Source organism: Nerophis ophidion, linkage group LG09 (assembly GCF_033978795.1).
Source record: "Nerophis ophidion isolate RoL-2023_Sa linkage group LG09, RoL_Noph_v1.0, whole genome shotgun sequence".
NCBI lineage: Eukaryota > Metazoa > Chordata > Actinopteri > Syngnathiformes > Syngnathidae > Nerophis > Nerophis ophidion.
The window spans coordinates 47,058,858-47,084,335 of record NC_084619.1 but is presented as its reverse complement, the minus strand read 5'-3'; the positions used below and the strand labels follow the sequence as shown (position 1 = coordinate 47,084,335).

General features: G+C 41.0%; 1 protein-coding gene across 4 annotated transcripts in view; it reads right to left on the bottom strand.

The window, feature by feature from the left end:
- The window catches only part of si:ch211-195b21.5 (uncharacterized), a 48,639-nt gene that overhangs the window by 5,968 nt on the left and 17,193 nt on the right, over nucleotides 1-25,478 (bottom strand). Inside the window, exons 4-8 of one of the 4 annotated variants that reach the window (XM_061911080.1) lie at nucleotides 19,853-20,426; nucleotides 19,433-19,500; nucleotides 19,147-19,243; nucleotides 18,933-19,051; nucleotides 15,251-16,159 (exon numbers count right to left, since the gene is read on the bottom strand). The exons of 1 other annotated variant lie outside the window; for it this stretch is intronic. In XM_061911080.1, coding sequence (XP_061767064.1) covers nucleotides 15,719-16,159; nucleotides 18,933-19,051; nucleotides 19,147-19,243; nucleotides 19,433-19,500; nucleotides 19,853-20,426 — 1,299 coding nt within the window. In that variant the 3' untranslated portion in view covers nucleotides 15,251-15,718. Of the gene's footprint in view, nucleotides 1-515; nucleotides 700-15,250; nucleotides 16,160-18,932; nucleotides 19,052-19,146; nucleotides 19,244-19,432; nucleotides 19,501-19,852; nucleotides 20,427-25,478 lie in introns of those variants that run through there. 2 more of the 4 variants (XM_061911076.1, XM_061911078.1) reach the window with 2 other exon arrangements.

The following is a 25,478-nucleotide window of genomic DNA, read 5'->3' as shown; positions in this document are numbered from 1 at the left end:
CTTTAAAGGGGAACTGCACTTTTTAAAAATATTTGTTTACAATCATTATGAAGGGCAAGACGTCAGATGTATTTTTTGTATAGTCCGCTTATAGTGGAGCGGCCGTGCCATTAATTGAGGGTTCCAGGTTCAATCCCCACTTCCGCCATCCTGCTGTTGTGTCCTTGGGCAAGATACTTTACCCACCTGCTCAAAGTGCCACCCACACTGGTTTAAATGTAACATAGATAATGGGTTTCACTATGTAAAGTGCTTTAAGTCACTTGAGAAAAGCGCTATATAATTCACTTCACAAGTTTTTTGAAGGGCGACCGATGCAATGGATGCCGCAAGGAATAGTATTTTGAGAACAACATTGAATTGATTCCATTTTAGAATAAGACTGTTATGTAACAAAATGCGGAAAAAGTTAATGATTGTACAGGGACCTTTAGAATCAAAACCGGTTCTTGTTCAGAACTGGTTCGAAGTACATCCATTCCGTGGAATCACTTTCCATTTTTTTAAACGATTACCTTATACTCCTCTTTGAGCTGCCACCTTAACGCGTAGAGGAGTTTGCGTCTCCCAATGATCCTAGGAGCTGTGTTATCCGGGTGCTTCTATGCCCCCTGGTAGGGTGTCCCAAGGCAAACTGGTCCTAGGTGAAGGATCAAACAGAGAGCAGCTCGAAGACCTCTATTAAAAATTTAAAAAAAAAAGGACCCAGATTTCCCTCGCCCGGACACGGGTCAACGGGGCCCCCCTCTGGAGCCAGGCCTGGAGGTGGGGCACGATAGCAAGCGCCTGGTGGCACAGCTCCGAGAGGCAACGTGGGTCCCCCCTCCATTAGGCTCACCACCCATAGCAGGGGCCATAGAGGTCGGGTGCAGTGTGAGCTGGGTGGAAGCCGAAGGCAGGGCAATTGGCGCTACGATCCTCGGCTACATAAGCTAGCCCTTGGGACGTGGAACGTCACCTCGTTGGGGGGGAAGGAGCCTGAGATAGTGCACAAAGTGGTAAGGTTCCGGCTAGATATAGTCGGACTCACTTCGACGCACAGCAAGGGCTCTGGAACCAGTTCTCTTGAGAGGGGCTGGACTCTCTTCCACTCTGGTGTTACCGCCAGTGAGAGGCGACGGGCTGGGGTGGCAATTTTTGTTCCCCCCCCGGCTCAAGGCCTGCACGATAGAGTTCAACCAAGTGGACGAGAGGGTAGCTTCCCTTCGGTTGGTGGTACGGGTCCTGACTGCTGTTTGCGCCTACGCGCCAAGGAGCAGCTCAGAGTACCCACCCTTTTTGGATTCACTCGAGGGAGTACTCGGGGGACTTCAATGCTCTTGCTGGCAACGACAGTGAAACCTGGAGAAACGTGATTGGGAAGAAAGGCCGCCCGGATCTGAACCCGAGTGGTGTTTTATTCATATGACTTTTGTGCTCGTCACAGATTGTCCAAAACGAACACCGTGTTCAAACATAAGGGTGTTCTTATGTGCATTTGGCACAAGGACACCCTCGGCCGCAGTTCCATGATCGACTTTGTAGTTGTGTGATCGGATTTGCGGTCTCATGTTTTGGACACTCAGGTGAAGAGAGGGGCGGAGCTTTCTACCGATCACCACCTGGTGGTGAGTTGGCTGCGATGGTGGGGGAGGATGCCGGACAAACCTGGCAGGCCCAAACGCATTGTAAGGGTTTGCTGGGAACGCCTGGCAGAGTCTCCTGTCAGAGAGAGTTTCAATTCCCACCTCCGGAAGAACTTTGAACATGTCACTAGGGAGGCGCTGGACATTGAGTCCGAATGGACGATGTTCCGTACCTCTATTGTCGAGGCGGCCAATTGGAGCTGTGTTCGCAAGGTGGTTGATGCCGTCAAGCTGAAGAAAGAGTCCTATCTGGCTCTTTTGGCTCATAGGACTTCGGAGGAAGCAGACAGGTACCGACAGGCCAAGCTGTGTGCGGCTTCAGCGGTCGCAGTGGCAAAAACTCCGACATAGGAGGAGTTCGGGGAAGCCATGGAAAACGACTTCCGGACAGCTTTGAAGTGATTCTGGACCACCGTCCGCAGCCTCAGGAAAGGGAAGCAGTGCAGTGTCAACACCGTCCGTGTATGGTGGGAATGGTATTCTGCTGACCTCGACTGTAGATGTTGTGGATCGGTGGAGGGAATACTTCGAAGACCTCCTCGATCCTACCAGCACGTCTTCCTATGAGGAAGCAGTGCCTGGGGAATCTATGGTGGGCTCTCTTATTTCTGGGGCTGAGGTTGCTGAGGTAGTTAAAAAGCTCCTCTGTGGCAAGGCCCCAGGGGTGGATGAGATCCGCCCGGAGTTCCTTAATGCGCTGGATGCTGTGGGGCAGTCTTGGTTGACAAGACTCTGCAACATCGGGTGGACATCGGGGGCGGTACCTCTAGATTGGCAGACCGGGGTGGTGGTTCCTTTCTTTAAGAAGGGGAACTGGATTGTGTGTTCCAACTATCGTGGGATCACATTCCTTAGCCTTCCCGGTAAGGTCTATTCAGGTGTAGTGGAGAGGAGGCTACGCCGGATAGTCGAACCTCAGATTCAGGAGGAACAGTGTGGTTTTCGACCTGGTCGTGGAACTGCGGACCAGCTGTATACTCTCGACAGGGTCCTTGAGGGTGCATGGGAGTTTGCCCAACCAGTCTACATGTGCTTTGTGGACTTGGAACAGGCATTCGACCGTGTACCCCGGGAAGTCCTGTGGGGAGAGCTCAGAGAGTATGGAGTAATGGACTGTCTTATTGTGGCGGTTCGCTCCCTGTATAATCAGTGTCAGAGCTTGATCCACATCTTGTAAGTCGGACTCGTTTCCAGTAAGGGTTGGACTCCCCCAAGGCTGCCCTTTGTTCATAACTTTTATGGACAGAAGCAGTCAGGGCGTTGAGGGTATCTGGTTTGGTGGCTGATGGCTTCATCTGGCCAAGATCTTCAGCTCTCACTGGATCGGTTCGCAGCCGAGTGTGAAGCGGCTGGGATGAGAATAAACACCTCCAAGTCCGAGTCCATGGTTCTCGCCCGGAAAAGGGTGGAGTGCCATATCCGGGTTTGGGAGGACATCTTGACACAAGTGGAGGAGTTCAAGTACCTCGGAGTCTTGTTCACAAGTGAGGGAAGAGTGGATCGTGAGATCGACAGGCGGATCGGTACGGCGTCTTCAGTAATGCGGACACTGTATCGATCCGTTGTGGTGAAGAAGGAGCTGAGCTGGAAGGCAAAGCTCTCAATTTACCGGTCGATCTACGTTCCCATCCTCACCTATGGTCACGAGCTTTGGGTCATGACCGAAAGGATAAGATCACGGGTACAAGCGGCCGGAATGAGTTTCCTCTGCCGGGTAGTGGGGCTCTCCCTTAGAGCTAGGGTGAGTAGCTCTGTCATCCAGGAGGAACTCAAAGTAAAGCTGCTGCTCCTCCACATCGAGAGGAGCCAGATGAGCTGGTTCGGACATCTGGTCAGGATGCCTCCCGAACGCCTCCCAAGGGAGGTGTTACAGGCACATCCGAGCGGTAGGAGGCCACGGGGAAGACCCAGGACACGTTGGGAAGGCTATCTCTCCCGGCAAGCCTGGAAAAGCCTCGGGATCCCCCGGGAAGAGCTGGACGAAGTGGCTGGGGAGAGGGAAGTCTGGGCTTCCCTGCTTAGGCTGCTGCCCCCGCGACCCGACCTCGGATAAGCGGAAGAAGATGGATGGATGGATTACTTTATAATTGTTGTGAGCAGGGATGACGTCATTACGCAACATGCGCAGTAATGACGTAATGAAAAGTAACATGACCCCCATGGTGGCAGAAAGTCTTTTTACAAGAGATTGCAACAGCGCTACTTTTAATAATTGCAAGGCTGCTATTTCATCAAGAGAAGGACATACAAACACTATGCGAAAACATTTTAACAGCATGCTATAATTTTAAATGTCACATTTTTTTAATTGCACTGACCTCATACCAGGCAGCAGCAGTCGTCTGTCGCAAATACAACAACAGGTACTAACAAAACATAGCTTATATTAGCAATAAAAAAAATATTAAAACTATGACCTAGGACGTGCTGCTATTTGCACCATGAACCTGACTGATCTACTTCTGCTACTGCCTGTGGAGGGCGTTGTCATGAAACATCGCGATTGAAGAAGGCAATTAGAGAAATTTTATCTGACTGATAATCTTTTAGGATGAAAAGGTGGGTATCAAAGTTTTACGGAGCTGGCTATAAAGCGAAGAAAGGAGGAGGAGAAAACACAGGCACTGTGTTCACCTGAAACTGTGAAGAAACATGTACATTTTTCAGTTCTGTAATATGATTGCAAGACACTTTCTTTCCATTTTCTATGTTTAATTTATCACCAATTACAATATGAATGTAATATTTGTATAATTTCAGAAAAAGTACTTTAAAGTTACAATGCATGCAGAGATGACATTTGTGCCAATTAGTATTTGACACTACAGCATCTATTCATACTGCAAGCAGGAGCAGCACATTTTCTGGTAAGAGACAGACTCAACATGTAGATGCATGTGAGTGTTCGTTATTTGTAAAAGACTGTAGTAACAATCCGTTTTCAACTATATACATACGTGGGTTCCCTCTGCGTACTCTGGCTTCCTCCCACCTTGTGGTTTGTGTTGTGGTTTGTGCAACCCTTTGAGACACTAGTGATTTAGGGCTATATACGTAAACATTGATTGATTGATTGATTGACTGATAGGTTGAGTGGCAACACTAAATTGGCCCTAGTGTGTTAATGTGAGTGTGAATGTTGTCTGTTTCGGTGTTGGCCCTGCAATGAGGTGGCGACTTGCCCAGCGTGTACCCCGCCTACCACCAGAATGTAACTGAGATAGGCTCCAGCACTCCCTGCAACCTCGAAAGGGACAAGCGGTAGAAATGGATGGATGGATGTTCAACGGTAATACATCTAAATCAATATCAGACCAATTTTTGCCACAATACTTTTTAAATAATTCCAGGACACCTTAGTTTAATAATCTGAAATAGTTGTCTTGCTTTGGCTGCATTGAAATGAACAATTAAAGTTATTTATTACTAGTAACATTCTGCAAGAGAAAATAACGGCTATTAATAATGTATATTTGCTTGCATCCACATACTAAAGTAGCTTCCAGTGCTGTTATCTGTTACCTAGCAATAGGTAAGTATAGTTACTATAACTCCATTACTGGAAAAAGGACTAGTTTATGCCATGATACATTTATTATGTGTTGCAAAATGGCATTTTATTATACTCATATATGTATATTATATATATACTCCATCCATCTATTTTTTACTGCTTATTCCCTTGTGGGGTGGCGGGGGGCGCTGACGCCTATCTCAGCTACAATCGGGCGGAAGGCCGGGTACACCCTGGACAAGTCGCCACCTCATCACAGGGCCAACACAGATAGACAGACAACATTCACACACTAGGGCCAATTTTAGTGTTGACAATCAACCTATCCCCAGGTGCATGTCTTTAGAGGTGGGAGGAAGCCGGAGTACCCGGAGGGAACCCACGCATTCATGGGGAGAACATGCAAACTCCACACAGAAAGATCCCGAGCCCAGGATTGAATCCCAGACTACTCAGGACCTTCGTATTGTGAGGCAGACGCACTAACCCCTCTTCCATCGTGAAGCCCATATTATATATACTTTGCTATATAATTAGAGTATACCATTATATATACACTCAGTATATTAACAGGGGATAGTGAACACTCAAAACGGTCAAAGTTGAAAATGTTGATCTTGTAATTCAACCAAAATAATCAATATTATTACATCTACATTCAAAGTTCTTATTGTGTTATTAACTTTCCTATAGAATGATAAAGCAGTAGCAGTAGACTCAATCTTAGAATCCAACAACCTGAAGAAAACATCCCCAGCTTCAACAGATGCATGTGAATCTACCAAAGCTGCACCCGTTGATCCTTCTGACTGGCCACGCCATTTAACCAGTACATTAAGAACTGAATTACTTAGCCGAGGACCTTATCAAGACTTCACATTCCTAAGAGATGATGGAAGAAGTTTTCATCACCAATACTTCCACAGACATTTAGTTAATGGAGAGAGAATTTAGAGAATGTGGTAGGAATGGATGGATGGATGGCTCATGTATTCCCCCAATTGTTCCTCCATGTCACTTCCACTACATTTGTAGGAGTTAAATCATTATTGTTAGGGAAATTGTTTACATTTATTCTTCAGATTGCATTTTTTTGTCTTCCATCCATCCATTTCTACCGCTTATTCCCTTTTGGGGCGCGGGGGGCGCTGGTGCCTATCTCAGCTCCAATCGGGTGGAAGGCAGAGTACACCCTGGACAAGTTGCCACCTCATCGCAGGGCCAACACAGATAGACAGACAACATTTTTTGTCTTGAGATGTCAAAGTTGATCTGAACTCTGTACACTGCTGCTGGAATTTTTAATTTTCCTGAATGAACTCTATTGAAGGAATCAATAAAGTACTATCTATCTAACTAAATATATAATTATTAACTGTGTAATGCTGCATATAGACTTTTCTATGGGATGGGGGCGGTGACCTTTTACAGGGGGAGGTTCACTCTCGCTTAGGGGGCAAAATGACTGCTTTTTTTCTGTAGGTCACTTGATTGGAAACACTAAATTGGCCCTAGTGTGTGCATGTTGTCTATCTGTGTTGGCCCGGCAAGGAGGTGGCGACCTGTCCAGGGTGTACCACTAAATGATTACTGAGCGTGGCGCACGCTGCTGCTCACTGCTCCCTTCACCTCCCAGGGGGTGAACATAGGGATGGGTCAAATGCAGACGACACATTTCACCACACCGAGTGTGTGTGACAATCATTGGACCTTTAACTTTACCCAACCTTCCGCCCGAGGGCAGCTGGGATACGCTCCAGCACCCCCCGCAACCACGTGAGGGACAAGCGGTATGACATGGATGGATGGATGGAATATTCAATTGTAGTCAGAGAAAAGCTCCATGTTTTCCTCCAACCAGCTTCCTTTCCAACCCTCCCGGATTTTTCGGGAGACTCCCAAAATTAAGCGCCTCTCCCGAAAACCTCCCGGGACAAATTTTCTCCCGAAAATCAGGCGGAGCTGGAGGCCACTCCCCCTCCAGCTCCATGCGAACCTGAGTGACGTGTCTACAGCCTGTTTTCACGTCCGCTTTCCCACAATATGAACAGCGTGCCTGCCCAATGACGTTATAACTGTAGAATAATCAATCAATGTTTACTTATATAGCCCTAAATCACTAGTGTCTCAAAGGGCTGCACAAACCACAACACAAACCACTACGACATCCTCGGTAGGCCCACATAAGGGCAAGGAAAACTCACACCCAGTGGGACGTCGGTGACAATGATGACTATGAGAACCTTGGAGAGGAGGAAAGCAATGGATGTCGGGCGGGTCTAACATGATACTGTGAAAGTTCAATCCATAATGGATCCAACACAGTCGCGAGAGTCCAGTCCAAAGCGGATCCAACACAGTCGCGAGAGTCCCGTTCACAGCGGAGCCAGCAGGAAAACATCCCAAGCGGAGGCGGATCAGCAGCGCAGAGATGTCCCCAGCCGATACACAGGCAAGCAGTACATGGCCACCGGATCGGACCAATCAAGGGCGAGTTCTTGGTTTCCTATGTGGGTTTATTGTTAGGCAGTTTCCTTAATGTGCCCCCAGCGCGGTAACAACACACAACAACAGCAGTCACGATTTCGTCTACCGTAAAGCAGTTCGTCTGCCATGAACAGCAATGTTGTGACACTCATAGACAGGAAAATAGTGCCATCTACTGTACATGCATATGTGACAATAACATACAGGGCTTTTAGAGAGTGCAGTGCACAACTGTGCACACAACAAGGAGACGAAGCAGAAGAACGAGGAAGATACAGCCATGGCGACGCCGACGACGAGTAAGATGAAGAAATACGCTTGAAAGTTCCAAGCCGTAACTGCGATTGGACCTGAATAGCCTTTGGGCCATGCTAGGGAGAGATGGAAGATTCCAGACTCTAGTGCATTTGACGAAAGCACTTTTGTGCGTGCCGCACAGCAATGCATCATCAGAGAGGGTGTTCAGCATGGTTGGAAAAGTAGTGACAGAGAATAGAACAAGGATGGGCAATTCAACCTTTAACTCAACAATGAGTAGATGAGTTTTATGTGTGTGTATATGTATGAATAAATGAACACTGAAATTCAAGTATTTCTCTTATACATACACAGTATATATATATATATATATATATATATATATATATATATATATCTATATATATATATATACATACTGAGACCTCCGATTTCGGGAGATGGGGGGCGGGGGCGTGGTTAAGAGGGGAGGAGTATATTTACAGCTCGAATTCACTAAGTCAAGTATTTCATATATATATATATATATATATATATATCCATCCATCCATCCATTTTCTACCGCTTATTCCCTTTCGGGGTCGCGGGGGGCGCTGGCGCCTATCTCAGCTACAATCGGGCGGAAGGCGGGGTACACCCTGGACAAGTCGCCACCTCATCACAGGGCCAACACAGATAGACAGACAACATTCACACTCACATTCACACACTAGGGACCATTTAGTGTTGCCAATCAACCTATCCCCAGGTGCATGTCTTTGGAGGTGGGAGGAAGCCGGAGTACCCGGAGGGAACCCACGCATTCACGGGGAGAACATGCAAACTCCACACAGAAAGATCCCGAGCCTGGATTTGAACCCAGGACTGCAGGACCTTCGTATTGTGAGGCAGACGCACTAACCCCTCTGCCACCGTGAAGCCATGAAATACTTGACTTAGTGAATTCGAGCTGTAAATATATATATGTATATATATATGAAATACTTGACTTAGTGAATTCGAGCTGTAAATATACTCCTCCCCACTTAACCACGATTTCGGGAGATGGGGGGCGGGGGCGTGGTTAAGAGGGGAGGAGTATATTTACAGCTCGAATTCACTAAGTCAAGTATTTCATATATATATATATATATATATATATATATATATATATATATATATATATACTAAGTCAAGTATTTCATATATATATATATATATATGAAATACTTGACTTAGTGAATTCGAGCTGTAAATATACTCCTCCCCTCTTAACCACGCCCCCGCCCCCCATCTGCCGAAATCGGAGGTCTCAAGGTTGGCAAGTATGCCAACCAGATTTTCACTCATTAATTTACATCATATACAGGTGAAACATAAAAAAGGAGAATATTGTGTAAAAGTCCATTCATGTCAGCAATTCAATTTCAAATGTGAAACTAACACGTGATCTTAACTGATCACATGCATAGTGAGATATATCAAGCCTTTATGAAACCCCACATTTTCTAAGATTTCATACACTGTAAACCATTATCATAAAAATTATAACAAATAAAAGATTGGCAATTACATACAATTTGCATATAATGCGTTTATATCACAGTTTACTAAATGCTGTAATTTGATGATTTATTAGTTTTTACTTCTACATAAGATTATTTATTTCTTATATTTGTTTTCTAAAATGTTACGTATGTGCCTTTTAAGATTTCACTGTATTCTTTGTAAGGTCATGTTACCTGTAAACTACCGGTAAGCAGAATTGATGCTAATCCACCTTTTTTTTTTTTTTCCCCAAAATAAGAATTGATAAGAGAACCAATATAGAACCAAATTGTTAAGCACAACTGAAAGCGGAATCGGAACCGGAATACATCTTATCAATTCCCATCCCTACTGTACACCGCAAAATAAAAAAAAATTGATTGTTGATTTTACCGTCAAAAACTGGCAGCTTGGTCGCCAGAATTTCACTGTAAAAAGAAAAAAAGTGGCACCATTTTTCCATTTACAGTAACGCACTGTAAAAACAATGACCCTAGATCTTGGGGTTGGTTGTCTCATATACATAGGCTTTCCTAAAAATATATTTATTTTAAGCATGTGTCAACTTCTCAATGATTACGAGCATTCCCCCTGCTAATTGGCAGAGGTGGGACCAAGTCTCATGTCTTTTCCCTCAAGTCCCAAGTCAAGACAGGCAAGTCCGGAGTCAAGTCCCAAGTCCTGCAGTTTGAGTTTCGAGTCCTTTCAAGTCCTTTTAACCAAAGACTAATTTATTTACACAGATTGTGAATGCTTTTCAAATGCTGTATTTATTTATTGAAACACGTGCATTTGAAATTGTAGGAAGAAAAAAAATAGTGCTGACATTGCACTTCATAATAGCCCTATTAACCAGTCATTTTAAACATTCAACTCTTTCATTTACAGAATAAACACATTGGAAAAAACAAGTACAGTTGAAAAAACAAGTGCAACTGTACTTATTTGCACAAAAATATTAACATTGTATTTCCATGGCATATTTCATAGTAACTAGTTCCACAGCAGTTTCAATCCTGTTCTTACCTTATCTCATTGATCTCATCTCACACTGTTGATATGTGCGAACACATGAAAAACAGAAATACATGAACATAACAATGAACAGAGTTGTACTTTTTAGATGTCATGGCCCTTAACATATGTACACATATTCTTAATATAGTATACATTTTAACTAACGTTTATTCGTCTTTTTGTAGGTGGCTAAAATACGCGGTGCTGCTGACCGCCGTCTAACGTTACGTTACTGTGTGTAATACATTCACTAACGTAACGTTATGTGTAGGTACTTCATGCAACCCTGCTTAAAAAAATCACTTGACAAAAAGTATGAATAAGGTAGCGAACTACAGTGGAATCAACAGATTGTCGTGTTTGCAATGACGTTATAACCATAGGCATCTTATAAGTAGATGCAGCATTGGCCCTAAAAGCTTTGGTTTACAAACTTTCAGCCCTATTTAAAACAAAATTCACCAGCCGCCATTGATTATGATGCATTCTCATTTTAGGTAAAGTATAAGACAATACTTTCTTAACAGTATAATTTGTAACTAGGAATAAGTCTTCAAGTAACAATATTCAAATACTAACATTGTTGGGTAAGACGTACATAATTTGGTTTTATTCTGAATCCAGTGAAACAGATTGGTGGTTTTAGCTGATATTAAGACTTTCAGACGCTTTTATCCAAAGCGACATACATAAAAAACACATACAAAACAATCACTGTAAACATTATCATTTGAGGGAAGAATGTAATACACTATCAATACAAAGTGTCAAGACAGAGTAAACTCTCTGCTGCTGCAGCAACAGAGATACAGTCTATTGGTCCCTAAGATATATAGATATCTAATGTATTCATACATTGTTTATGTAGGATATATGCATGTACATATAACTTAATCTTATTGTCTCTTGAATTTAAAAAGAGCTGACCGTTTTTTCCCCCTTCTCTGGGATTATATTCCCAGTTTTGATATCGGACGTCTGGTCACTTATAGCATATAAGAATATTATATATTAAAACACGCCGAATGCGTGAAAATCAGTGGTATTCAGTGAGGTAAGATTAATTAAATGCGCTGACAGTTCATTGCTCCTGCCAAATGAATTGCACTGAGTGGAGCGGATCACCACTCCAAGATGGCGGCCCCGCGTCTCGTCAGCGCCAGTAGGCTGTAGCGCTCGATGCTACGTCTACTTTTGTCTAAGGTTATAACGTTATCAGTGAGTTTACAGCCTCACTGATTTAACCACACAGCAAATAAAAGTTACGTTACTTAGCCAATAAACATTATCTTACATTCAAAACTTATCGTTTTTTGTGCAACTTCAAATGTCGAACGAAGTTGTAAATTGTTGCGTCTCTGTAATTTTCGACCGCATGTTTTGCACACTGCAATTAGTTTTTTTTTTGACCAACACGTAGTTTTAATACCTGAACAAAACTATTTTTGGCATAATTTTTACTCGCAGACGCATTGTTTGACAGCGCTTCATCATTGGTTGTCCTGCAATTTGATTGGATGAATGCTGTGGGATGAAAACAACGTGGATCTAATTTGATTGGATATTGTACAGACAGCACACAAGCTGACAGACACACGCGTACACAATGAAAAATACGGAGCACTCCTGAATAACTTTTTAATCTTTGAGTTTCGGGGAAAGTAGCAAGTCTTGTCAAGTCAAAAGGCTAAAGTCCAAGTGAAGTCACAAGTCATTGATGTTAAAGTCTAAGTTGAGTTGCAAGTCTCTTTACATTTTGTCAAGTCAACTATAAAGTCATCAAATTCATGACTCGAGTCTGACTCAAGTCCTAAGTCATGTGACTCGAGTTCACACCTCTGCTAATTGGCATGGGGAGTGTCACAGTAGACCCTGTAAAATCAGACCAAAACATCCTGTTTTACTCACTGACATTAGCTAACAGTTAGCTAATAACTATCCATCCATCCATCCATTTTCTACCGCTTAATCCCTGTTTGAGGTCGCGGGGGGCGCTGGCGCCTATCTCAGCTACAATCGGGCGGAAGGCGGGGTACACCCTGGACAAGTCGCCACCTCATCACAGGGCCAACACAGATAGACAGACAACATTCACACTCACATTCACACACTAGGGCCAATTTAGTGTTGCATATCAACCTATCCCCAGGTGCATGTCTTTGGAAGTGGGAGGAAGCCGGAGTACCCGGAGGGAACCCACGCATTCACTAGCAAGACATAATTGTTTTTTCAACATCGGGAAGGACAAAAGTGAGAGAGAAGGATAAAAACTGAATGATATTCATCATCCAAAACACTATTGAGGTGTGCGTGTAGACTAGGCAAAGCAGTATGAGCTTATCACTACGAAGCTGATTGGCACCATAATGAGGCAGAATGAGTCAACAAAGGATATAACAGCAAAAACGTGGTAAAAAAAATGTAAACAACGGACATTTATTTATTAAAATATGGAGAAGCTGCTGATAGTCGGACTGTCCAACGCAATTGCCGCGCTTTGTATATTACAACATAAAACTATAGTTGTTTGCACTACATTCTATTGTATTGTTTTTCGTACAATATTTCTTATCTAAAACTTTATTTTTAAAGGCCTACTGAAACCCACTACTATCGACCACGCAGTCTGATAGTTTATATATCAATGATGAAATATTAACATTGTAACACATGCCAATAGTTTACTAAATTACAATTTGAAAACGCCGCGGAATGATGACGTGTATGATGACGCGTGTTTGTGACGTTATTGGTTGGAGGGGACATATTAGCCAGCACCACTTGCAGCTAAAAGTCGTGTCTTTTCACCGCGCAATTACACAGTATTTTTGACATCTGTGTTGCTAAATCTTTTGCAATTTGTTCAATTAATAATGGAGAAGTCAAAGTAGAAAGATGGAGGTAGGAAGCTTTATCCTTTAGTCACAGAAACACACGGTGTTTCCTTGTTTAAAATTCCCGGAGGTGAAGCTTTACTACAGATCACAGCGGTCAAGCGAACATGGTTCCCGACCACTTGTCAACCGGCAGGTTTCGGTGAGAAAATTGTGGTAAAAAGTCGCCTCTTACCGGAGATCAGCGGAGCTTGCGCAGTCCATGCAGCTGCCGTGACTTCCCTCAGAGACTGGCGTCAACACACCCGTGGACACACCCCTCTGACTATCAGGTACTATTTAACTCACTAAAACACTAGCAACACAATAGAAAATAAGGGATTTCCCAGAATTATCCTAGTAAATGGGTTTAAAAACATCTGAATCGCTCCCAATGCAATCGCCTTTTTTTTTTACTTTATTTTTTTTCTTCTAGTCCTTCACTATCAATATCCTCATCCACAAATCTTTCATTCACACTCAAATTAATGGGGAAATTGTCGCTTTCTCGGTCTGAATAGCTCTTGATGCTGGAGGCTCACATTATAAACAATGTGAGGAGCCCTCACACCGGTGACATCATCGTCTGCTACTTCTAGTAAAGGCAGGGCTTTTTTATTAGCGACCAAAAGTTGCGAACGTTATCGTCGATGTTCTTTGCTAAATCTTTTCAACAAAAATATGGTAATATCGCGAAATGATCAAGTTAGACACATAGAATGGACCTGCTATCCCCGTTTAAATAAGAAATTTTCATTTCAGTAGGCCTTCAATTCTAAACGGCATGTTACATGTTAAAATTGTGCACCAATTAAATAGATTTTCATTCATTTCAAAGGGCGACATTGTTTAACAATACACATCTTTCAAGGTGTAAATTGCATTGAAAAACCAATTAAACACACATTCCAAAGTACTACAGTGCATGGAGGTTAAGAAAAGTAAATAAATCGTAAACATTTTTAAATTCATACAGACATTGACCAAGTGGTCACTGTAGACCTGATCGTGTTGACTCTACCTCACTCAATGAGAGCGACAGATTCAAATGAGCAGCAACCTTTCTCTGCATTTCTTTCCTTTTATGACGAGACTATCCCAAGAACTCTAATACCTTCTTTCAAAATAAATGTTGGAACCATTTCCACAGGCAAGAAATGAAAATTTTGCTGTGTTGTTCACTTGACTTTTTGCTAGGAATTTGTGCGTGCATACTATTCAGGGTTCTCTGGGACTCAGGGGGGAAATGGTTGGTTTTTGGATACTATGGGGCCTAATTAGGCTCTTTTTGGGGGAACATTGTTTCCTTGTCTTTCCCCACTTTAAAGCAGTTTTTTCGGGATATTGCGTGATGGGTAAAACTTCGAAAAGAAACTTCAAAAAATAAAATAAGACACTGGGAACTGATTTTTATGAGTTTTAACCCTTCTGAAATTGTGATAATGTTCCTCTTTAAGGAAGCTTGTGTATTTTATTTCTTTTTTTTTAAATAAAGAAACATAGTAAAATAAATGCCTGCCTCTCACACCTCGCTGTGACCACCCACAGAGTCCCCCCTAGATAGTTTAGAGGTTGACTGCTCGCTGGTAAATAAGTTTGATCGCAAAACAAACTTGTTTGTAATCTAGAAGTCCCTTTGTTTATTGTATATGACAGCATTCCTTGTAATCATTGTGGAGTTTGTGGATTGTATGAACAGAAACATCTGAAAAACTGAAAATCCAGGTTGACATATGAAAAAAGATGCAGGGGTTAGCAGAAGTGCACTGCAAAAGAAAATAACATGTTATATTTTTTTATTAGAGAAGTGAGTACACGACTGATCTTTTCAAAAACGATATGACCCCAATGTGGACACCAAAGGCAAAACAATTCAAAATATAAAACATTTTGTCTTCTGATATATACATGGAAGGTTCAGCAAAGGATGACAAAATCTGAAACACAGGTCACTAAAACTTGTGAAAAACGGTTTATTTACAGGGAGGAATATACAGTATTTGAATTTACGATACACTGAGCTTAGAGATCTGTTTATGTTGTTTAAAGGTGACCTATAATTATTTTTCTCTTTTTGGACTTATGTTACAATGTTGGTTATTGTTGGTATTTACAATAATGATGATTCATCTTTTTACAGGAAGTTCAGACATCAAAGTGATGGCTGTTTGCCTTGCACTCTTTCATACCTGACTAATCAATACCCACACAGCTGATGTACTGTATCTCCATCCATCAATCCATTTTCTACCGCTTATTCCCTTTGGGGTAGCGGGGGGCGCTGGTGCCTATCAGCTACAATCGTAGATGTATCTCCTAATCTAGTAAACAAGCCAACAAAAACAAGTTGCTGATTTTTAACATAAAAAGGATATTGTAAATTCTTAAAAGGAATAACAAAACCTCTGACACATAACTTACGACTTATTTTTCTTTTTCTTATTCTTTTTGTCCTTTTTCTTTTTGTGTGACTTTTCTTTTAAAACCTTTTGTTTGTCATCGTGGCTGTCGTCGCTACTTTCATGTTTTTCCTTTGCATCTTTTAGCTTTTTCTCACTGGATATTCCTATACTTCTCATGTCCTCCCTAACTTTGGCATGGCTTTCAACACGCAGATCCTTGTTCTGCTCCTCTACATTTGGCGATGTAACACAACGAGAGACAGTAATGAGCATCCTCTCCTTCTTGATCTCCTCCCACATAGGATTCTTCTGCTCATGCCTATGAGCAATGTAATCATCCTCCTTTTTGATTCTGTCCTTCCCTCTGTCTCCTCTTTCAGAACCACTGTGGCCCCTGTTGTCTTTCAGACTTAAGCGCTGTTTAGCATCTTCGCTATGTTTATTCGCCTGCGTTTTCTGCCAAAGACACAAACAAAAATTTAAAGGTTACTACTATGAATCGTTTCTGTATTGTACACTTTATGTTGACAACTCGTCAATGTGGATCAATTCATCAAGTCTTGGTCCACCGTGTTCTTATTACTAAAAATAGTTCTCTTAAAGGGGAACTGCACTTTTTTGGGGGGAATTTTTAATATTGTTCCCAATCATTATGAGAGACAAGACAAAAGTTCGAACTAAAATGAGCTTGTTCCTGGTAGCTAGAAATGCAGCTAATAGGGGCAATCAATTTTACCTCTAAATCACTATAAAAATGCATTCAAAGCTGTAAGCTGTATAATAACCAAGCTCTAGCAACATTGTTATTGTAAGAGCGTATGTGCTGTAGCGTAATAAACCGCATGGTATGCTGTGCGTATCATGATAAATATTTAAAGTGTGACTCACTCGATGGACAGTTGTACGTTTGGTCAAGCTGGCCGGGGATGTTTTTCCAGTTTATTTGGGTAAGCACTTCATTTATGTCAAGTTCCACATTTACAGTTTCGAGTCAAGCCAACTTCACTCTCTCGGCTTCAGTCTGCTCCAACATTTCACCCTTCCTTTGTGCTGGCTTCTATAAGCAACAGTTCATCCTCAGTATATTAAGCTTAAAAAAGATAAGGTTGTGAATCATCATTTGACCAAAAATAGTCATCTTCTTTGTCTGTTACCAAATCTAACAAGGTAAGAACAAATACTCGCGTATGTTTCCAGAACTAGGACAGACACTTGTTGTAAGAAGTCGTACGGGTGCTGCTATAGAAACAGAAATGCGTGGAAGAAATCTGTTCAGGCAATGATTAAAATGACCAAAATACAGGGAATATTGTACATATTACACATTGTTATGAACATGCCGGTTATTATATTATATATAGACTAGCAGTGTGTATATAAAACATTAATGGAGGGTTTTGAAGTTGTTTTAGAGGGCTTTGAAGGTTACAACAGTGACTCCAATTAGTTGCATCTTCCAAGCTTCTTCAAAATCCTAAAAAAAAAAAAGACGTGTTCTTGTCTCCCATATAGATTGTGAACGATTGGCAATATTTCCTAAAAATAGCAGTTTCCCTTTAAGTTGATATTGAAATACCTGGTCGACCGCTATTGTCAACACAAAATGTGAGAGCCTAATGAGTAATTTCTATGAAAAGTGTGTTTTAGAATTGTTAACTTCATCATCATCACTATCGCCTTAGGGAGTGTGTAGAACACTTACTGGCTGTATTGGAACTGTACTGGTTACTCGAAGCTAGCAGCTATATAACAGTTAAGCACACAAGCTAGCTATTTGCAGACCTGCCAGAATTTTTGAAATTTTAGTAGTACTACAGTATGCATCCATGGCCACACGGCTTCTGGACCAAATGTTAAGGTACAGTGTTCCTTCCAATTTGGGCGGCAGCGCTAGCGCCACTTGTTGGGAGTGGCAGCTTAGAAGGGAGCGCTTTGATTGTGTACAAGTTGGCCTGTCAGCATTTGTAGCAAGTGTCCTTAATTGAACAACATTGCGGTCTAAAACAGCACATTTGTTAATACAAACCAGTATCAAATAATTATATTTACATAAGCCTTCAAGACAGAAGTACATTAGAAAGTATGCAGTAAAAAACATGTCTGCGTCATTCAATTTACTTTGCCATGAGCTTAACTTTATAAATTATTGTGGTAACAAAGTGACGCAAAAAAACTATTACCAATCATGAATCAATTGCAGATATTAATTGTGGAGGTTGCCCTCCAGTGGGTTCTGCAGACCACCACACAATGGCAGGGGAGCCCAGATCAGAGTTACAACACTTAATTTCCATGACGTGTATGTGTTTTGCTTTCCAGCAAATGCTTTTCGGTTTCTGCGTCTTTCTCGCTCTCCCTCCAGCTCTAACAACGTGTCTCATCCCGGCTGCTGCTAATAAAGGCAATTAGAGGAAATCTAATCTAGAAATTAGATGGTGATTAGATAACAAGGCCCACCTGGGCCATATACGCACCTGTCGCTGTCTTTGAGGCCGGTCCTGGCACACCCGGTTCCGCAGCAGGCCCACAGGCCACCCCCCCCTCCACATTAATAGGAAATAGTTTAGTGTTTTTCATACCTACCATTGTTATCGGTTTGAATAATTTCTCTTGATCAAAGAGGCGTATGGACTCAAAGTGCAGTTATGTCTTATGGCCATCAGGTGCCATCTTTCAACATTTTTACCTAATGTTTTATTTTTGAATCTCTTATGTCCATAAATTGCTATCTTGCACAATTTTCACATTTATTGTAGTTATTTATGTTGTTACTTTTTTCTTCCATATTACTTTGCTTATAATTCTTTTGTTGCTATATGCATATTCAATTTCTACTTGAGGTCAATGAAACAGTGTTTTTATATACAATAATGTTTCTCCTGCAAAGGAAATCATTTTGAATGAGTTGTGTTTTTTAAATAAAACTTGTTTAATGATTGATTTCAGTATAAATATTTTTAGAAAATTTTTAGCACATTCAAATATACAGCGATAATGATGATAACCGTGGTAAGACATTTTCATACCATGGCATCCCTAATTCACATACAAAAGAGACCTGGGTTGGATTTGAAAAACAAATAGACTAAATTGGACTGTTCATCCTGACATAAAAAAATGGATACCGATCACACATGGGCAAAAAATCCATTAAAGCTGCAATTTCGGTGTAGTATTGAAAGTGAAAACGTATCAAGGCGCCCCTAATTGCGATGGTAAAGGGACTCACACGGCCGATGTTTCGTTGGCAGTGGGCGGCTGCGTGACTTTCAGCATCATTCAAATCGCCGATGAACTCCTCACACATCTGGCAGTAAAAACCAATCACTGGTGAAAGGAAACCAAATCCTGCAGCAAATAAACAAGACAAACCAAGGAGTGACTGAATGACATGAATCAATTTGATAGTGTGCTAAAGAGTAGACCTTAGAAAAATACTTTACCGTCCTCTTTGAAGAATGTCCCGACTTCTCTCATCAACACTTCAACTTGATGTATTTTGCTTTGTTTCACTTTGTTCCTTTCGGTTTCCTCATCAGACTGGAAAAAGAAGGTAACAAGTTAGATCAAACCACCGATATAAAGTTGCATTGTTTAGTGCACCTGTTTGGTTGTGTGCAAACAAGCACTATTTGTTTCTCTTTTTTTTTTTTTTTTAAGAAAGGTACTGTTGAGCCCGAGGGTTATTTTTAGTGACCGATTATCATCAAGGTGTAAAAAATCCTGTACCTTGTGTTGAGTACAGGATGACTGAGATGTTCCAACCTCTTCGCTCTTTTCCCGTTTCTCTCTGGTTACTAGAAAAGGTAAACACAAAATCTTCTAAGTCAACAATAAAAATCATAATAAGGCAAATATAACGAATCAGGTGGCAACAGCCTTTAACAGATTTAGTCCACCCTCATGGCCAGACGGCACAAAAATTTATTTTTCACTACCTGAGGAAAAAAAGTCAAAAATTAACGAGAAAAATAAAAAAATATTCATAATTTCACCAGCACGAAGAAAGCAAATTCTCTATAAACAATTTCCTAAGTATAAAACAACATTCCTAGTCACACTTTAGCCTGTTGTTTTTTCAATTGTATAAAGTACATGAGGTAGGTACCAATGAATAAGATGAGTAGCTGTTTCCATAAATCCTCTCACCTTTAATGAGTGACTGTAAAGACTTGAAAGCTTGGCGCAGATTGTGTTTGTGCTGAGGTGGTAATCCAGAGAGAGCGACCAATGGGACTGAACTGAGAGTTTGCGCAGAAATCAACGGTTTTCCTTCAGTGTGGCAGGCAGTTTTTTCCGTTGAATTATTACTTTCTGTTTTGTGCAAACCTTTTAATATATTTTTTAGCTTTTCACATTCTTTGTTGTCCAGAGAAGGAAAGGCTTGGCTCGGGTATAGCTGACCACCCGAAATACTGAAATTTGATTTATTCCCAAAATGCCATTCGCTACCCAGATTGCAGCTCTTCATTTTGTCACCGTCTGGTTTGACCAAGTCTCCAGTTGGGAGAGTGGCAGAAATTTTGTCTGTTGCGTCTTCATTCCCATACAAGAAAGACTCCTCGTCTTCATATTCATCAGCTCTTGTCGACATCTGACTTTGGGGCTGAAGCCAGGAGAAGTCACTGCCTACTCTGTCATGAGGCAGGACCATGCTCTCATTTTCTGACGACGTTGAAGTCTCCATTTTGTGATGTTGCATTTCTTGGCGTTTATCAGAGGCCTGTAGATAGAAAACATTTTCCTTAAAACATGCATCACATTTGCGGAATTATATAAGCAGAGGTCAAGATGTGTTTTTTTCACTACATCTTGATTGATGCCAACACTTAGCAGGAAACTGATAAAAAAGTTTTCAGTTTTAGGCCATGGCCACATGAACACATACTTATCTCTAAATTTAGGCCTATTGCCCAGATGCAAAAACATACGTTTGTCTTTAAAGGCACACACTTTTGGACGGCATAGGCAGGAAGTCAAGTGTGTTCATGTAAGTGAGAGAAGTTTTTTTTTTTTTTTTTTTTTTTTAGATTTCCTGAAAATTCTGCAAAATAAATACATAATTGTTTGAGTTATGTTGCTAACAAACACACAATCAAAACCTTGCGTAAACATAAGCTCTTTAGCACTAGTCCCACTCAACGTCGTGGGGGGTTGCAGTCTATCCAAATCCACTCGAGTGGAAAGCAGTATACACAATAGACTAGTTGCTAGCTATTAAACCTTCACCCAGAAAATATCTTTGAAGTCAGTGAAGCTAAACATAAGTTTGTGAGGTATTTACATTATTAAAAGTTAAACTGTTAACTTTTCTGAGAAACAGCATTTTTTTAAACTGATTTGAACCAAGTACAGCTGGGATAGGGTCCAGCACTTTCCGCGACCACAAAAATGGACAAGCGGTAGAAAATTACTGGATGGATGGATGGATGGTATGCGTTTAGAGAAAACAATCCCCAAAACCTTATATTTTAGTTCTTTACTCTGTAAACCAAAATCATAACTAGGGATGATATTTGATAAGAAATTATCCGGTTCGAGCCTATTATCGAATCCTCTTATCTAACAGATTCCTTATTGATTCTCTTATCGAGTCCATATAGGTTGTTGAACGTGGAAAAAAACAACATTTGGTCTAACAAAAGCTCACTTTTATTATATAAGAAAAAAATAAAATCTAACAAATATTGACTGTTACCCCCCTAAAAAAAATAAATAAAATAAAATAAATAAATATTGACTGTTGTTGCCCAAAGTATATTAAGTGGGATTTTTCAGAAAAACAAATATATACAGTAACACAAAAACAACCTGTCTCTGTGATCACTATAGGTGTATAAATAATAATATAGTGTTAAATAAAATAGGTCCTTTGGGCACAAAACTGAAAATAATACAGCTATCCAAAAAGTGCACTTTTGCTACTATTTGACATAACTGTTTGTTATGATGTTTTGACATTTTTGCACTAAATTTCTTTATTGAAAGAAAATTCTATGAAGAGAAAAGTTGTTTGCAAATGTGGTTACAATGCTAAAATATGAAAAGTTAAAGCTAAAAAAAGAAATACACTTTATTGAGTTAACATCACTTCTTTATGAGCTAGGGAATATAACAACTACACTACCCAGCATGCAACGGGAGTGACAAGAATGCGCGGTAGCCCCGAAAAGTGTTGTTGCATGTCGTCACCCAGCAGTAAACGTCAAGAACTCAGCCAACACGCCTCGTCTGCATTCTTTATAATTAGACAGATAACACATATACAGTGTGATTTTGCTTTGTTTACAAGGAAAGAAAAACAAAAGTTAAAAAAGGGGGATATGTTGTATATATATATATGTATGTGCTGCGGTTGCTTTAAGAACATTGTGACAATGTGAATTCCTGGATTTTTTTTCACATTCTGTCTCTCACAGTTGAAGTGTACCTATGATGAAAATTACAGACCTCTGTCATCATTTTAAGTGGGAGAACTTGCACAATCGGTGGTTGACTAAATACTTTTTTGCCCCACGGTATATATGTATATATGTGTATATATATATATATATATATATATATATATATATATCCATCCATCCATTTTCTACCGCTTATTCCCTTTTTTTGGGGTCGCGGGGGGCGCTGGCGCCTATCTCAGCTACAATCGGGCGGAAGGCGGGGTACACCCTGTACAAGTCGCCACCTCATCGCAGGGCCAACACAGATAGACAGACAACATTCACACTCACATTCACACACATATATATATATATATATATATATATATATATATATATATATATATATATATATACGTGTGTGTGCTTTGGAGCCCCTGCTTCAAAAGAAAATGTTTGCCCTTGTGCCCTTCCAACTTGCCTTGGTGCACTAAATACGAGCCATCCCTTCAGGCAAAACTTGCCTTAACCTTAAAAAGTTATAATTCGAGGGCTGCATTTGTGATACTAAGGGTCATCTCCTACTGCACAGCACCCTCCAGAGGTTTCTAATCACATAATCCAAATGTGTTAGGCTGACTTTTCAAAAACCGTACGCGATCGGATTAACGTGTTTCCATGGGCTACAGGAGGTTTAATACTAAATGACTGACGCAGGTAAACCGCCAGAGTAGCGTTGTCCTCTGCTTGTTGTAATGTAGCTAGCACTCGTGCTATCGGCGCCATCTTCAAGTGCGTGTTTTGCTTTAAGATGGTCTTTTAAACTTGATGTGCACTGATGATCAGAACGTTTGTTGCTGCAATACCAACAAGTTACCTCATCCATCCATCCATTTTCTACCGCGTGTCCCTTTTGGAGTCGCGGTGGGTGCTGTAGCCTATTTCAGCTGTATTCAAGCGGAAGGCGGGGTACACCCTGGACAAGTCACCACCTCATTGCAGGGCCAACATATATAGACAACATTGACACACGAGGGTCAATTTATTGTTGCCAATCAACCTAATATGCATGTTCCCTAAAAGAATAATTAATTAGTTTTTATTTCATTCATTAAAAGTCAAAAAAACTAAACAAAAAACAATAATATTAAAATAAATCAGTTTTATCTAAAGTTCTGTTTGGAAGCAAAATTGGCCGCGTCTCATCGCCTTAACCCGAATGTGATTAAACTTCATTCATATTTTATAATGCGATAATTAATTTTAATTATTCACATGCGTTAACATTGACAGCCCTAATTATTTAAACTGTTTAGAGCGCAAAAACATTTTTTTTTAGCAAAGACTGAACTGATTAGCCAAAACACTACGAACTACTGTGAATTTTGGACTATAAGCCACTACTTTTTCCGACACTGTGAACTCTGCAACTTAGAAAACTGTGTGGCTAATTTATGGATTTTTCTTTGCTGACAACTATAATGTAAATAGTTTTAAAAAACAAAAAGAAACTACACTGAAAAGGTGTGTTATTGTTTCTGCTCTGGTTCCATCTTTTGGACGAGTTCGCTCTCTGCGGGTGCCGCAGTGTCCTTCCATTTTAACTGGAAGTAGAAGTGCTGTGGTGTCTTCTAGCCGTCCATAGAGTTCTACTCCTATGGATTCTTCATTCATCAGTCAAAGCATCGTTTGTAAGTTTTACAATATAACTAAAGCTGTTTGTACTTACTAAACCGGCCCATGTGGGATGTTTGTAGGCGTGCTTCCATGCATATTTGTACGTGCTATTGTAACGTAATCAAGCAAGCGACGTTAGCATTAGCTAATATGCTAACACATTTACGAGTGTTTAGGTTAGTGTTATTAACACTTATAACAGCATTATTTTTGTATTGTTTCAGTTTCCTCAATAAATTCATCAATACATGACAGTGGAGTTATTGAGTCTGTTTAGCTGATTAGAGAGAAAGCTTCCGCAGCTAGTGGCTCCATGACGATAACTTGTCTTTTGTTTGATCAGTCGCATGCCACCGCATGGAAACATTTAAGGTATAAAAATAAACATTTACAGAACATTTCTGTGTAAATAACTCATTTCACAACGTATGTATGGACTTTACGGTGGAAGAGGGGTTAGTGTGTCTGCCTCACAATACGGAGGTCCTGAGTAGTCATGGTTCAATCCCGGGCTCGGTATCTTTCTGTGTGGAGTTTGCATGTCCTCCCCGTGAATGTGTGGAGTTATTGAGTCTGTTTAGCTGATTAGAGAGAAAGCTTCCGCAGCTAGTGGCTCCATGACGATAACTTGTCTTTTGTTTGATCAGTCGCATGCCACCGCATGGAAACATTTAAGGTATAAAAATAAACATTTACAGAACATTTCTGTGTAAATAACTCATTTCACAACGTATGTATGGACTTTACGGTGGAAGAGGGGTTAGTGTGTCTGCCTCACAATACGGAGGTCCTGAGTAGTCATGGTTCAATCCCGGGCTCGGTATCTTTCTGTGTGGAGTTTGCATGTCCTCCCCGTGAATGTGTGGGTTCCCTCCGGGTACTCCGGCTTCCTCCCACTTCCAAAGACATGCACCTGGGGATAGGTTGATTGGCAACACTAAATTGGCCCTAGTGTGTGAATGTGAGTGTGAATGTTGTCTGTCTATCTATGTTGGCCCTGCGATGAGGTGGCGACTTGTCCAGGGTGTACGACGCCTTCCATCCGATTGTAACTGAGATAGGCACCAGCGCCCCCTGCGACCCCAAAGGGAACAAGCGGTAGAAAATGGATGGATGGATGAATGCATATTTTTTTTTAGATTTAGTGGGTGCGGCCTATATACCGGTGCGCTCTGTAGTCTGGAAAATATGGTATGCACTAGTGCCATCGATCGTCTTGGACTCTCAACTGGAATTGCAACTTAATGTCGTACTTGCAAATGAGACTCAGAAATGTGATAACGAAACAAAATATACCAACTGGACAATATCTATTATTTAGTTCATTTTTAAATGTCGTAATACATTGCTTTATTTATTTAAATCACAAACATTAACACACACCAAAGTACCAAAAATTGGGAACGTAGTATACCGATATCGATTCCCAAGTACCGGTAATTGGTACTGTACCAATTCAATTGTGAACGTACTAAAGTTGTATGGTATACCGGTACTCATAAAATACCGCAGTAGTAAAGAATTGAAAACGGTACTATACTGCTTTTGAAAAATACCGGTGCTTTTTTTCATCCGCATGCTGTCGTGCGGTGAAAAAGTACAGAGCTGAGGAGCATGCTTAATGTATCAGCACACGCACACTCACAGAGAACACAAGAAAAAACAGCATGGCGAACAAAAATGGCAAATATGGGCAATTTTTCTGGTTAATAAAG